A 15,790-nucleotide genomic window follows, 5' to 3' on the forward strand; every position below is an offset into this window, starting at 1 on the left:
TTGCTTTTCGCTTCCCTTCTTTCCTCAGCTACTTGTAAAGCCTCCTCAGACAGCCACTTGGCTTTCTTGCATTTCTTTCTCTTTGGGATGGATTGAGTTGCTGACTCCTGAACAATGTTACGGACCTCCGTCCATAGTTCCTCAGGCACTCTGTCTATCAGGTCTAATCCCTGAAATCTATTCCTCACCTCCACTGTATATTCATAAGGGATATGATTTAGGTCATACCTGAATGGTTTATTCGTTTGCCCTACGTTCTTCAATTTAAGCCGAAATTTTGCAAGAAGAAGCTCATGATCTGAGCCACAGTCAGCTCCAGGTCTTGTTTTGACTGACTGTATAGAGCTTCTCCATCTTTGGCTGCAAAGGACATAATCAATCTGATTTCGATATTGACCATCTGGTGATGTCCATGTGTACAGTCGCCTCTTGTGCTGTTGGAAAAGAGTTTTTGCTATGATCAGCATGTTCTCTTGGCAAAACTCTATTAGCTTTTGTCGTGCTTCATTTTGTACACCAAGGCCATGCTTGCCTGTTATCCCGGTGATTTCTTGACTTCCTACTTTAGCATTCCAATCCCCTATGATGAAGAGGTCATCTTTTTTTGGTGTTAGTTCTAGAAGGTGTTGTAGGTCTTCATAGAACCGATCAACCTCAGCTTCTTCGGCCTCAGTGGTTGGGGCATAGACTTGAATTACTGTGATGTTGAATGGTTTGCCCTGGATTCGTACTGAGATCTTTCTATCATTTTTGAGATTGTACCCCAGTACTGCTTTTCCCACCCTTTTGTTGACTATGAGTGCTACTCCATTTCTTCTAAGGGATTCTTGCCCACAGTAGTAGATATGATGGTCACCTGAATTAAATTTGCCCATGCCTGTCCATTTTAGTTCGCTGATTCCCAAGATGTCGATGTTCAATCTTGCCATCTCATGTCTGACCACCTCCAGCTTACCCTGATTCATTGATCTGACATTCCAGGTTCCTAAACAATATTGTTCTTTACAGCATCGGATTTTCTTTTCACCACCAGACACATCCACAGCTGAGTGTCCTTTCGGCTTTGGCCCAGCCGCTTCACTCTTTCTGGCACTACTTGGAAATACCCTCTGCTCTTCCCTAGTAGTATATTGGACACCTTCCGACCTGAAGGGCTCATCTTCCGGCGGCATCTCTTTGAGCCTTGTGATACGTTCCATGGGGTTTTCTTGGCAAGAATACTGGAGTGGGTTGCCATTTCCTTCTCCAGTGGGCCACATTTTGTCAGAACTCTCCGCCATGACCTGTCCGTCTTGTGTGGCCCTGCACGGCATAGCTTATGGCTTCACTGAGTTACGCAAGCCCCTTCGCTACAACAATGCAGTGATCCATGAAGGGGAGCCTTTAAATAGCACCTTTAATTGGGTGGGGCACCTCTTTGTGAATGGATTCCATAGTTGAACTACGTGCCGTGTGAATAATCCCTTCCTTTTATCTGTCCTGGATCTCCCACCACTCAGCTTCATGGGATGACCCCAGGTCCCAGCCCCGGGCATTGTAACCTTTTATAATATGGGAGACACTCCAGGCGTTTTCTGCAACTTTTCCAACTCTACAATATTCTTTTTCAGGAGTGGTGCCCAGGCCATTCATTGTATTCCAAGTGCGGTTGCACCACAGATGTGTATAAGAGCAGTATGATATTGGCAGTTTTATTTTCAATTCCTTTCCTAATTATGCCCAATATCGAATTCACCTTTTTCACCACAGCCACACACTGGGTTGACACTGTCATCAAGCTGTCCACCGCAACCCCAAGGTCTCTCTGGTGCCCTGCAGATGTGTTGGACTACAACTCCCAGCACTCATGACCACTGGCTATGATGGCTGTGGCTGTTGGGAGTTGAAGTCCAAAACATTTAAAGGGCACCAGGTTGGGGAAGCTTGCTTTAATGTATCATTGAACTTTCCCATCATCCCTTTCAGGTATGAGAAGAACCAAGTGGGCAGTGAATTGCATCTTTTCCCTGGACTGGAAGAGAATCTTGTAACTTACTCACAGAAAGTGTCTGCTCTAGATAGGTCTATGAAGAAATATCAAGGTAATGGGGACTTCTCTGGGTGGGGGATGGATGCAGATCTGTAGGATGCCTGAATTCCAGAGGGGTTGCAGGGAAAATCACTTCCTTGTTAAAGGAACTGTCTAAAAACTAGGGGTGGACGAAAGTCACTTACCTGTCGTCGAAGGCTGTTCGCGGTGGGGGGGAGGCGCTCCCCCCGCGAAGTTCAGGCCAGGGGGGGAGGCTTCCCGCCTCACCCGGCTGAAATTCAGGCCGGGGGGAGGCTTCCCGCCTCGCCCGGCCGAAATTCAGGCCGGGGAGGAGGCGCCTCGCCTCGCCCGGCCGCGAACGCGAAAGTAAAAAAAAAAAAATGCCCCCTGATAGGCTACGTGACGATTCACGTAGCATATCACGGCTAGATCTGCAAAGTCAGCCGTGATAGGCTACGTGAATCGTCACGTAGCCTATCACGGGTGACTTTAAAAAAAAAAAAGCGCATACGCGAATGGCGGCCCCCATAGGGAGCCGCCATTCGCGTTCCTTATTTGGTCGCTGTAGTCTACATAAATGTTTACGTAGACTACGACGAAAATAAGGGCAACGCAAATAGCGTTGCCCTTATTTTCGCCGTAGTCTACGTAAACATTTACGTAGACTACAGCGACCAAATAAGGAACGGGAATGGTGGCTCCCTATGGGGGCCGCCATTTTCCGTACACTCTTTTTTTTTTTTTTTAAGTCACCCGTGATAGGCTACGTGACGATTCACGTAGCCTATCATGGCTGACTTTGCAAATCTAGCCGTGATAGGCTACGTGAATCGTCACGTAGCCTATCAGGGGGCGTTTTTTTTTTTTCCTTTCATTGCAATGGCGGCAGCGGCAGCCGGTTGAAAGACCGGCTGCCGCTCCCGCCTCGCTCGAACACCCGCTGAACCGCCGGCCGGACCAGCCACCGGGAGGGACATTCGGTGAAGGTACGTCCCGTCCCGGGGGGGGTGCGGGGGGCGGGGGGGTGCGGAGGATTTCTCCCCGAAACTTGTTCGGGGGGCCGAACACGTTGGCGCTCGGCCCCCCGAAGTTTCGGGGAGAAATTCTCCGCCATCCCTACTAAAAACAGTAGGGATATCTGTCACATGGGAATGCAGCCCTTTTAGGGCCCGTTGCATCCCCATGCTAGCCCCGCCTTAGCTTGTCCTTGCGAGCCGAGCCAGAAGTCCACCCCTGAAATCTGGAAACTTGCCTTGGTTTTCTTTTTTCCCCTCCTAAGCTGGAATATACACATTTCCTGGCTTAAGGGAAACTGCCCCCCAAGTTCCCACCGCAACTGCCGCCACCACCGCAGCATGATGTTTCCTCTGTCCCTGCCAGTGGCAGGGACAGACAGAATGTTGCAGTCACAGTGGCAGTGGCAGCACAGCTAGGGATGTGCAAACTCACCTCTGTCTGGGTTCTCTGGTTCCCTGCTCAGCCCCTGCCCCTGCTCCTGATTGTTGGTCCCCAGACCACACTCGAGCTCCTCCCGTGCTCAACAAGCAGCCCAGACTCACCCCACTGGCTTTGTCGAGCTCCATGGTTGCCATTTAAAAGGAAAAAAATGGTGATCGCAAAAATGCACATGTCTTTGTGTGCGCGAACATGCACATGTTGCGAATGTGCATATTCTCATGTGTGAAATGTGCATTTTTGTGAAGGTGCATGTTTGTGTGTGCAAAAATGTGTATTTTGGGGAAATGGGCATTTTGTGCATATGCAAATATGCGCATTTGCAAAATGTGCATTTTGTGTGTGCGCAAATACGCACATTTTTGCAATCACCATTTTATTCCTCCAAAAATGGTGACTGCAAAGCTCGATGAGGCCACTGGGGTGAGTGCAGCCCATTTGCCGAGCATGGGCAAGGGGCGAGCAGGGCAAGGGCTTGGCGAGCAGGGCTCCAGGGTGTGGGCAGGGGTGGTTCCACCAGATTCCTGGAATGAATCAGGCACCCGTGCCATCCCTAAGCACAGCAGAGGAAGAGCAGGAGGGGAATGCTCATCTCCTACTCTTGCACCACTGCCACATGGTGCAATGTTCCCCCTGCCCTTGCTAGTGGCAGGGATGGAGGGAACATTGCGGCCATGGAGGTGGCAGCAGGGGAAGAGCAGGAGGGGAATGCTCCACTCCTACTTTTCTGCCAGTGCGGCAGCATGCAGCCACTGTCCATCTCTCTCTCTCTTCCAGGGCCAACCCAGCAGAGAGAGAGGGATGACAGTTGCATGGCGGCAGCAGTGGCAGGAGGGTGAGAGGGAGCACCCTGGGCCATAGCACTCCCATCCCTCCCTCCTTCACTGCCACACAAAGGTGGAAAATCCGCCAGCTGGCCTGATTCAGCATAGGCCAAGTCGGGCCAGGTGGCGGATGTCAGGTTGGCGTCCGAGGGGGCCAAGCCAGTGAAAGCACACCCAGCTCCACCCCTCAGCTGGATTCCTCCAACACCCCTAAAAACAGTGTCATCTCAAGAAACATTGTCACCACCCATTCTCTGTTGGTGGAACTTCTGAGGAGGAAGGAGGCTGCATTAAAGGCAAACTACCATCTTTCCTGCTAATAGACAAGAACATAAGAAGAGCCCTGCTAGGTCAGACCAAGCGTCCATCCAGTCTAGCATTCTGTTCACACAGTGGCCAGCCAGCTGCTTGTGAGAAACCCACAAACTGGAAATGGGTGCAACAGCACCCTCCCGACCATGTTCCCCAGCTACTGGTGTACATAGGCTCACTGCCTCCGATATTGGAGGTAGCACAAATCTGCTGGATGAGGGAGAGTCAAGGCACCCCTGACCCCACCTTTCCTATACCTGCACATTGCTTAAAGAGGACAGCTGGCTTTTGATGCAACTGCCCTCCTCACCAGAAGGAACTCTGAAGCAGAAGAATCCCCCCTGCCACTATTTGCTTACAAGTAATTCCCAGAATGTGCTAATAACTAGGGCTGTGCAGGGGGGCCCTGATCCAACTCGGAAGCCGCTTCGTTGCTTCGGAGGTGGGCCCGATTCGCCTTGGGCTGATTCAGCTTGGGCCGACCCGACTCAGCCCCACAACTGGGATTTGGATGCAGAACCCCGCTTCAGGTCCCCACCACCACCGCCACACAACCCCCCAGCTCCTTACCTTTCTGCCTCATTCTCCTCCTCCATCACCGCCTCCTCTGACACCGCCACCTCCGTTGCTGCCTTCTCCTTCCCGCTGCCTTCTCCACCCTCACCGCCGCCTTCTCCTCGCTGCCACCTTCTCTGCCTTCACCACTGCTGCCACTCTCATCGCCACCACCAGGTCCTGAGGCCTGGGCATGTGCTGACTCTTATTGCAGGGAGTTGCCATTTTTAAAATGGCCACCGCCTGGAAGTTCCTGGAAGTTGCCATTTTAAAAATGGTGACTCCCTGTAATAACAGTCCAGGTTTCAGGTGCCAAAGCTCCAAAGTGCACCGAGCACTTCGGAGAGCCCTCAACCTGCTTCGGGTCGCTTCGTGCCCCCTCCTCTTCACCTCAGAAGTGGCTCAAAGTGACCCGAAGTGGGCTGCTTTGACCCAGGGTTCAGGCCTCAGGCCAAAGCTGTGCACAGCCATACTGATAACACCCCAACAAACTTACAAAGGTTGTGCATGAATCCTGTCTACTGCTCAGCCAATATTTTTGGGTGAGGGTTTTTTCCCCAGACATTTGTAGGTGGAGGGACAAAAATAGAAAGCCCCAAAGAAGGGAAGAAGTTTTTAGGGGGCAGAAAGCGGTTTGGGCAGGGTGGGTAAGGATATGTGATACTGAGAATTCTGTTCTATTTCAGCCCAATGAGATTCTCAGTGTTTCTGTTCTGATAAGCGGCAGTGGGCTGTGGTGGATTTTTTCCCCAATTCCAGATATATCTGTAATTTCTTGCATATCCCCTCCTCCCGAGTCTTTAAATTTGTGCAAATGGGATGGGTTAAAAAAAAGCCTTAATTGGTGGCCTTTTGCAAGCCTGCCTATGTGCTATGTATTCCTGTTGTAAAATCCTTGTCAGTTTCATCCTCTCCAGACACTTCTTCCTTTAGCCCAGCAGAGCCATATTCTGAACTTGCTACAGTGCTTGTCCATTTCATCCTCCACTTCCTGCTTGCTAGAGAACATCCCCAGGGAGGAAACTCGACCAGGCTGGGAAGGGCAGGTTCACTTTGCACCCATTTTGGGCAGCTGTGCGAGGCTTTCTTCAAAATTGCAAAATGGGGCGGGGGGGGGGGTTTCTCTAAACAAAACTCAGCCACTTTGGTGTAAGGTAAGCCAAACCCTCCCCCGCAGCCAAAATGTAAATGAAATTCACCTGCCCCACACCCAAAAGAAGCAGAAATCCCCCAATTAATTTGACAGAGAATGAACAGGCCCCCTGAAGTCAGGGAAGGAAATTTCAGTTCAGCAATAATCCTTTCTGGTCAATGCTTCTTCATCTTCCTTTCTGAGTTAGGGAAGAGACTATTCTCCACATATTCCCACCCAGGAACATAGGAAGCTGCCTTATACTTAGTCCACCTTGCCCAGTATTATCAACACGGACCAGCAGCTGCTCTCCAGGGGTTCGGGCAAAGGTTTTCCAGCCCTGCCTGGAGATGCTGGGGATCGAACCTGGGATCTTCTACATGCCAAGCAGGTGCTCTACCACTAAGCCAGAGCTCCTCCCCTCTTTTGCATATTGCTGGATTAGGATTCTATTTCCCAATGGCCATGTAAACAATACATGGAATCAATATCAAGTCCCTTGGCAATCTTACGCATAGGTAAAGGTGCATATCAAACTTCCACAGCCCTCTTCCTCCCAGCCCCAGCTAACAACTAGGGATGGGTGAGAAATTTGTTTCTTTCAGGTCGTTTTTGACTAGAATTTGTCCAGCTCACACCTTCTGAAACTGAATGCAGACCCAAACGCAATCTACTGTTGAAGTCCCTATATTTCTGTGCTTGTGGTATGATTTGTGCAACAACAAAAACGTCTTTGAAAAACGTGTCCATTTGAAAAATGAGCATGGAAAAACGTTTCCATTTGAAAAATGTGCATGGAAAATGTGTCCATTTGAAAAATGTGCATGGAAAAACGTGTCCATTTGAAAAATGTGCATGAAAAAATGTGTCCATTTGAAAAGTCCACACCTACATGCTTTAGACAATGAGGAGAAATGCATACATTTCAAAGATGTGCACAATTGATATCGAAACTACACACAAATGTTTGTGCAAAAAGAACAAAACAATGCTCATAATCCGATACATAAACGAGTCAGAACAAGCTTCAAAGTGGAAATTGCCTATTTTGAGTTTTGCTGATTTACATATTCCTACTAGCAAAAAGACTCAAAATGTTCAAGTTAAAATGGAGGGTGCTTCCTCATCCTGCTCCCAAGTTCTCCTTGTTTTATTGGGTTGCCCTTTTCTCCTAATCTAGACTCCAGATTTAAACAATTTATGTGCTCATGTACATAATACTCATACTGTGGTTTTAATGTTTATATATGTTTATATTGTTTTATTATGTGCTCTTTGGTTTTAATTTTTTGAACTGCCCAGAGAGCTTCGGCTACTGGGCAGTATAGAAATGGAATGAATAAATGAATGAATGAATGAATGTTAATGAGGATTTGTTTTGTGTATGTGAGAGGGTTGGGCTGTGGTTCTTTAAAAAAAAAGAAGAAGAACAAAATGAGATGTTCTATATATGATAATCTTACTAAAGTTGTTACTCTTTTCTCCACATAACAGATTCTCTAGAGTATGCACTGACCAAAGGTAATATTCTGGGAGTTAATAAAAATGGAAATTTTGCTGGGAAGTATGTGTAGAAGGAGTATATTTTCTCCTCACTCTTATATATCACATTCTGTAATCTCCAAAATACTAATTTATTCAGTATAGGCCTAAGTTAAATGCTGATTGATCTTCATGAGGAATTTTAGTTGCGTGTATTTTTTTTTAAAAAATAGCAGCTAACAAAAATTAAATAACACATTACTGTGTGCATGATGGTCTGACTTTAAATTTGTCATTCTTTCCTCCATATAGCATGGTTTCCAAAACAAGCAAAGTACAAAGGTAGGTAACTATCTGGAATGAATTAAGGACACTCCCTCTCACACGCACGCACGCACACACACACGCACACACATTCTGTAACGTGTATTTTTTTATTTTTTTAAAGAGATTTAATGTCCAATCTTTTCTCCAAATAACTCAAGGTGACATACATGGTTCTCCCCCCAACACACACACATTCTGTTCTTACAACAACAGGTAGGTGAGGCTGAGAGAGTGACTGGCCCAAGGTCACCCAGTCAGCTTACTCAAATGTAACATCAATAGCGTTGTCTGCCACAACTGGTTTTCTGGGGGATCTTGCTGCACCCTCTATTGGCATTGCAATAGAGGTCCCTTACGCTAGTGAGATGCAATTATGTTGGCATGTATGTTACATTGGGTACTTCCTGGTGCCTGAGAAAAACCGGAACACCCTGATGCGATATGTAAAGCCCTGACATTATTAATATGGTCATTCCTTTGAGTGGCAAGTTGTATGATATATGCCATTTGTCCCATCCTGTTCTGTGATACTAGAATGTGGTATCTGATTCATTCGGGGGTATGGAAACTTAAGCATCCCAATAACCCAGGCCCAAATGCCTCCATCAGCTGGCAGTTTCTCTTGGCCCTTGACTTGCCTGTGCTTGAGAGAGTAGGGGCCAAAACACATGTTACTCCAAATCAGTTTCTAGAAGCAGTGTCTCTCTCTCTCTCTCCCCTCCCCTATTTTCATTCTAGAATAGGGACAGACTCCACAATCTGGATTGGGCCCATAGTGGAGGGGAAGGGGTTAAAGCCCCCATGCTAGACTACTAATCTGGATCAGTTGCTGCACCTACTCTAGAGGAAAAATGAGGGCGGGAAAGAGGTGTAGCTGTAGATATGGATTCAAAGTAATGTCTAATTCGGCCTTAATTTATGGTCTTTGCTCCGCCTGCTAGCCAGACTCCAGTGAAGCCTGAAGTGAATCAGTTTTGTGGTTTACTCTCCAGCACCTGACACAGGTTGTTCCCTTGACACCATCCACCACTGAGCCAGGGCCAGCTCTGCCATTAGACAGAATGAGGCAACTGCCTCAGACAGCAGATGCCCAAGCATCTGTTCCTCTTGAGCCGCCAGCCATTCCCATCTCTTGGAGAGCAGAACTGCTGATGCCACATGGCCCCTTCTGGTGACCCTGAGCTAGCTTCCTGAATTAGATATGGTGAGGATAATACCTTGTTAAATGGCAGTCCAGTTGGCTTCTCTATGAGGAATGGTGAGGGGGCTCATCTTGTTCTTCGCCTCAGGCAGCAAAATGTCTTGATCCAGCGCTACATTCAGCCCCCTCATCTCTATCTCTCACTCCCACTCCCTTTCTTTCCCCTGCAGTGAATGTGACTCTGGATCCAGACACAGCCAATGACTTCCTCCTTTCCTCGAAGAATCTGAAGGACATTGCATTGGGATACGAGGAGCAGGACCTTCCCAACAGCCCTGAGAGATTTGATCCTGAGCCCTGTGTGCTGGGCTACAACAGATTTACTTCAGGAAATCATTGGTGGGAGGTGGAGGTGAAAAAGGAAGGAGACATGTGGGCTATGGGGGTCGCCAGAGAGACTGTCAGGAGGAAGGGGAATTTCATTCCCAGTCCAGATGAGGGGATCTGGGTTGTAGGGAAGCCGTCAAGTGCCTCATTCTCCCCTTGTGAGCTCTGGGCTTTTACTTCTCCTAAGCCAACGGCTTTGACCCTGAGACACAACCCCAGAAAGATCCAGGTGTCCCTGGATTATGAAGACGGCTGCGTGGAATTTTTTGATGCTGATACCGACCAAATCATCTTCACATTCTCTTCGGCCTCCTTCTCTGGGGAGAAGGTCCATCCCTTTTTCTGGGTGGAGCCAGGAGCCCATCTGCAGTGCTGAATCTGGAGGAGAACCTCACACCACCACCATCAAGGCCGCTATCTAGCTACCATCTTAATGGTTTCCAAGTAGGACTTCTGCTTCCTGACTGCAGGCATTTAAAAGCTTCTCCTTCCTTGTAGTGCTTTGAAGCAATCACGACCACTATCCAAAAACTCTTTTTTTAAAAAACAAACATATCAATAGGCTTGGCTTTTGGGGGGTCATGGTTCTTGGCCTTCAAAGGCAGGATGATAAAGGGGTTAGCAAGCTCGTAGAAGCAGCCAGTGTGGGGGAGGGGGAGGGGAGGGGGCTTGGTTTCCTGGCTCTGAGGTCGGGGTGCTGTCTCTGACTTTGGAGCCAGGAATCTGAAATATCCTATGTTCCCCCCAATTCTATGCCTCTAGGAGGCATAGAATTGCTCTCTTAAAGACACATGTTGGGCTCTCAGGGGGGGAAAAACCCAACAACTAAGGCGCAAGTTCCCCCATTCCTTTGTTCATCCTGATCCTGTGCATGTTTATTCAGAAGTAAGTCCCACTGAGGCCACTACAACTTGCCCCCAAATATGTGTGTTTTCTCAGAGGCTTGTCCCTCTATGTTGGGTGGTACATGATGTGCTTAAGATTTCAGCCTTAACACAACAAGACAAAACCTGCAGGTATTTTTCTCTCTTCACTCAGGAGAAGTTGATAACTGATTTTTTTTTTATTCCTTAAATGAATCTTACTTTAAAAAAAACAAAAACAATATTGTTGTACTTAGTACAATTCTTGGCAGATTGTTTCCTGATTTCTTTCATTTCCCTCTTGCTTGCTGAAAACACCCCGATGTGTGCCAGTGTTGCATCTTTGCTTGGGACAGACAGAAATGCAGATTCTCTTTTTGCAGATTCTGCAGGTGGTGCAATTTGAAAGGACCTAGAGGGGAAAAAGGAATCAAAGCATGGAGGAGACCACCACACACACACACACACACACACACACACAATTCAGTAGCCCTCTTACCTGTTTCCCTTTGATATAGCAACAAGTGGAGAGCATCTTTATAGACAAATCTGCAATTTTGTCGTGTGGAAGGGTTCAGTTTTGTTTGGCCAGCAATGCACCTCAGTCAGTCCTAGGCACAGTAGTTCTCTACGGCTTGCAGTACCTACACTGTGTGTGTGTGAAGAGCCATGGGTTATGTGAGGGGGGAAACAATGTAAACATAGCATTCTGGTGCAGATCCAAACAGAAACTGCTTTGTGTTCTCACAGCATGCTTTTGTACAATATTGGGGATGTCCTGACCCCTGAAAACTGGGAGTGAGGGAGATGTGAATGGCTCCTGCTATTTAATGGGATTTAGCTTTGCTGCAACCTGGGGTGGGTTTCCTAAGGGATCTATTTTGCTGTACCAGCTCTGTGAAACATGATTATATGATTATTTGAGGTGACTTGCACACACAAATGTTGTTAGCAAAAATGAGTTCACTTGAAATTAGGGATGGATGAATCTGTCAGTTTTTTCTCCCACAGTTGAATTTTTTAACTCTCAAGTTCTTTCTATCAAGTATATGAGGAAATGTGTGAATATTTTTTTTTTAAACCAGAATGAATTTCTCACCCATCTGCATCAGACAAATTCAACAGGTACAGCTATTCCCAGCATGGAGAGGACCATTTTGACCATTTATTTCATTAAAGATGATGAAATCATGAGAGAAAAAGAGGTTGCAACCCCAATTCAGCAACACAAATGTGGTTGAATACACCCAGACCTTTAAGAGAGAAACAATCAAAGCCCTCTGATGAAACTGTCAGCTTCACTTTCTCCTACACTGCAATTTTTAAAGCTCAAGTTCTTTCTGTTCTGTTTATGAAGTAATTTGCAAATTTTGGCAAGCTATTATAAAAAAACAACAAGCCAAACAAAATTATCACCCATTCTTACTTCAAATATCTGCAGATGCAAAGATGTCTGTGTTATCACTGAAAACTGTTTTGTGAATTATCACTGTCTGTACTTTCTGCATTTCATTTTCCTCTGACCTCAGTATTTACAACTCCTACCCACCCTCACCATATATGTAATACTTGTAACTCAGATGAACACTTCATGCATGTGATGAAGTAAATCGTAGTCCACAAAGTCTTATACCATAATTTGTTCATCTTTAGGGTGCTGCAACAGGCTAACGTGGCTACTGCTTTGGTAATGTGTGTACTGTGCAGTATGAAAGTGAAGATCTGTATATGTGATGTGGTATTTCATCAATAAAGAGCAAGAAGGTGGCTGTTCTGAAAGTTTTTCGTAAGGTGCAATCCTATGCATGTTTAGACAGAAAAAAAGGCCTACAATTCCCAGCATGCCCCAGCCAGCCATTCTCGCTGGGGCATGCTGGGAGTTATAGGCTTTTTTCCTGTCTAAATACGCAATAAATGGCAGCCACAATTTGGGTAAATAGTGATTTAAGGCAAAAAGGAATGCTGATTGAGTCAGGCCAGCTAGTGAGTGAGCAAGCCAGTGTCTGCTGAAAGCTCGGTGGACTTCACCCTAGGGATGTACGAAAATTCCGCCACGGATCTCAGGGAGGCCGAATGCCAGCGCATTTGGCCCCCCGAAATCGGTGGCGGAATGGCCCGCCCCCCCCCCAGGACGACACTTACCTTGGGCGGATCTTCCTTGCGGCGGCGGCTCCGGCGGCAGTTCAGCGGCGGCGGCGGCCGGTCTTCCGACCGGCTGCCACCGCTGCCATTTCCAGTTTAAAATTGGGATGTCAGAGAATTTCTCCACGAATCTCCGGGAGGCCGAATGCCAACGCATTCGGCCCCCCGAAATTGGTGGTGAAATTCTCTGACGGCCCCCCGCCCCCCCCCCCAGGATGGGACTTACCGTGGCCGAATGTCCCTCGCGGCAGCGGGTCCCGGCGGCGGTTTGGCGGGGGCGGGGGCAGCAGCCGGTCTTCCGACCGGCCGCCGCCACCACCATTACAAAGTAAAGTAAAAAAAAAAACCACGTGATAGGCTACGTAACGATTTACATAGCCTATCACGGCTGACTTTGAAAATCTAGCCAGATAGGCTACGTAAATCGTTACGTAGCCTATCACATGTGTGTGTTTTTTTTAAAAAAAATTACTTTTTTATTTCGCGGCTGGGGAGATGGGGCGCTCCTCCCCGGCCTGAATTTCGGCGGTGAGGGATGTGGCGCCCCCATGCCTGAATTTCGGGGGGAGAACCGAAGCGCCTCCCCCCCACCGCGAAGCAAGCTGTGGGACCAGGTAAGGGACTTTCATCCATCCTTAGTTTAAAAACAAAAACAAAAAAAGTGATAGGCTATGTAAAGATTTACGTAGCCTATCACGGCTAGGTTTTAAAAAAAAACGTGATAGGCTACGTAAATCTTTACATAGCCTATCACAGCTGACTTTAAAAAAAACAAAAACGTGCATACGCAAATGACGGTGGCCACAGCCGCCACCATTTGCGTTCCTTATTTTGGCACATCTTACATAAACATTTATACAGACTAAGACGGCAAAAATAAGGGAAACACAAATAGCGTAGACGCTACGTAGCCTATCACATTTACGTAGCCTATCACGGCTGACTGCAGGGACGCAAACGGCGGTGGCTACGGCCACCGCCATTTGCGTCCCTGCTGTCCAGTGGCCGGATTTCCGGCTGCGGGCGGAGCCGGACGGCGGCTCCGCAAAATCCCCATGGATTGGAGCCGGCCGGGCAGGACTCTGGGGGGAAGGATGGAGCACCTTCCTCCCCGTCGAGGATTCCGAGGGGAGGGACAAAGCGCCTCCCCCCCACCGCGAACCAGATCTGCAAAACGGTAAGTGACTTTCATACATCCCTAAAAAAAAATAAGATCATGGCATCTGGCCCCATCACTTCCTGGCATATAGAAGGGGAAGAAATGGAAGCAGTGACAGATTTTATTGTCATGGGCTCCAAGATCACCACAGATGGTGACTGTACCCATGAAATTCAAAGACGCTTGCTCCTTGGGAGGAAAGCTATGGCAAACCTAGACAGCATAGTAAGAAGCAGAGACATCACCTTGCCGACAAAGGTCCGTCTAATCAAAGCTATGGTTTTCCCAGTAGCAACGTATGGCTGTGAGAGCTGGACTATAAGGAAGGCTGAGCGCCGAAGAATTTATGCTTTCGAACTGTGGTGCTGGAGAAGACTCTTACGAGTCCCCTGGACTGCAAGGAGGTCAAATCAGTCCATCCTAAAGGAAATCAACCCTGACTGCTCATTGGAAGGACAGATACTGAAGCTGAAGCTCCAATATTTTGGCCACCTAATGCGAAGAGAAAACTCTCTGGAAAAGACCCTGATGCTGGGAAAGACTGAAGGCTAAAGGAGAAGGGGACGGCAGAGGATGAGATGGCTAGATAGCATCACGGATGCAATGAATATGAACTTGAGCACACTCTTATGTTCTTACCTTCTTAAGGTAACATCTTTCTCTATAACTGTGCAGAAATAAAGATAAGACTGGGCAGGCAGACTTAACGATTGGCTCAGACCAAGTAGCCCCAGTTACAGAGTTTGTTGTAAGGAGAAAAGGTACAGGGAAGGTTTTAAGGAGGGATTCTGTAGCAGAGCAGGAGGCTTGTCCATGTCACAGAAAGAACTCCAGGCCCACCATGAAAAGAGTTCAAGGAGCAAGTGAATGAACTCCATCGAAGATTTCCAGGCAAGGTGCCGCTGGAGACGGCCAATTTTCTGTGGCCGTCACCACAAAGAAAGGCGCAGGACTGGTGTGAGGCCAGGCCTTCAGGGAGGAATCCTTCCTGCCTGAGAGTAGTGGAGTAGGCCAGTGGCAGGCCAAAACCAGAAGACCTGCGAGATGGAGGCCCAGGAAGCAGAAAGAAGCTCTGCCAAAAGAGGCTTGGAATTTGGAGGAGGTACTCAGCAGAAACACAACCCTATTCCACTATCCGCATGTAAGAAAAAATGTAGCACATCTAGGGATGGATGGACTCACTGCAGGCCGTGGGTGCCAGGCACTTGCCAAGCTGCTGCTGCCCGCTTGGTACGCCATGCGAGCTGCTGCACAGCCTGGGGAGCACCCAGTGAGTGCCTGGCAGCCACCCGTCCCCTCGCCAAAATGCCATTTTGTGGAAAAAATGGGGGCTCGGAGTTTTCTATAAAAGTGACATTGCATAAATTGCTGCAACGTTGTGTAAATGGCCCCTTTACGGCCGCCATTTACACAACTTTACTTTTACGGAAAATCCCGAGCCACCATTTTAGCAAAATGGCAGCTCGGTGAACAGCCTGGGAAGTGTGCGGTGGGTGGCTCAGCGAGTGGAGTCCAGGAGGCCGAGCAGTGGGGAGTCCACCAGACTCTACCCCCCTCTTGGACTCTCATGACATCACTAAGCACATCTGCCATTCTGCTTCATCCCAGGGCAAGGAGGAGGTGCAGGTGAGAATTCTCAGATGTAGTCCTGGCATGCGGTCATTCCTGCGGGCAGCCCCCAGCTTTGTACACATACGGATGGGTCCTTGTAGGGGGCAGCACCAGGGCCCCCAGCATCACACCTGTACCAGGCCCCATGAACCTTCTGGGTAGCCCTGCAAAGCTGACTGCGGGGGAGGGCACCAAAGGCACTGCTTGCCCAGGGTGCCCTTTATTCTAGGGCCAGCGCAGAGCACCCCCACGGAGTCCACCAAGACTGACACCACAGCAAATGGGCACAGGCTCGCACCGCAGACACCCGACAGAGAACATGCAACCTCATCCTGTGAGGTCACATTCCATAACTAAAGGAATAGCCCTTG

General features: G+C 48.2%; 1 protein-coding gene and 1 long non-coding RNA gene across 2 annotated transcripts in view; one reads left to right on the forward strand and one right to left on the reverse strand.

Moving 5' to 3' along the window:
* Nucleotides 1-12,274, forward strand: part of LOC146355398 (zinc finger protein RFP-like) — a 26,137-nt gene extending 13,863 nt beyond the window's left edge. The window contains exons 5-8 of the mRNA XM_084830567.1: nt 1,966-2,081; nt 7,802-7,828; nt 8,102-8,131; nt 9,488-12,274. Of these exons, the coding sequence (XP_084686693.1) occupies nt 1,966-2,081; nt 7,802-7,828; nt 8,102-8,131; nt 9,488-10,020 (706 nt within the window). The 3' untranslated portion in view covers nt 10,021-12,274. The remainder of the gene's footprint in view (nt 1-1,965; nt 2,082-7,801; nt 7,829-8,101; nt 8,132-9,487) is intronic.
* LOC146355399 (uncharacterized) overlaps nt 10,669-15,790 on the reverse strand; it is a 17,957-nt gene continuing 12,835 nt past the window's right edge. The window contains exon 4 of the long non-coding RNA XR_014787168.1: nt 10,669-10,919. This is a non-coding gene — a long non-coding RNA (uncharacterized LOC146355399). The remainder of the gene's footprint in view (nt 10,920-15,790) is intronic.

This window comes from Heloderma suspectum, chromosome 2, assembly GCF_057233095.1.
Source record: "Heloderma suspectum isolate Gila_16-S chromosome 2, 16-S_ref, whole genome shotgun sequence".
Lineage (NCBI taxonomy): Eukaryota > Metazoa > Chordata > Lepidosauria > Squamata > Helodermatidae > Heloderma > Heloderma suspectum.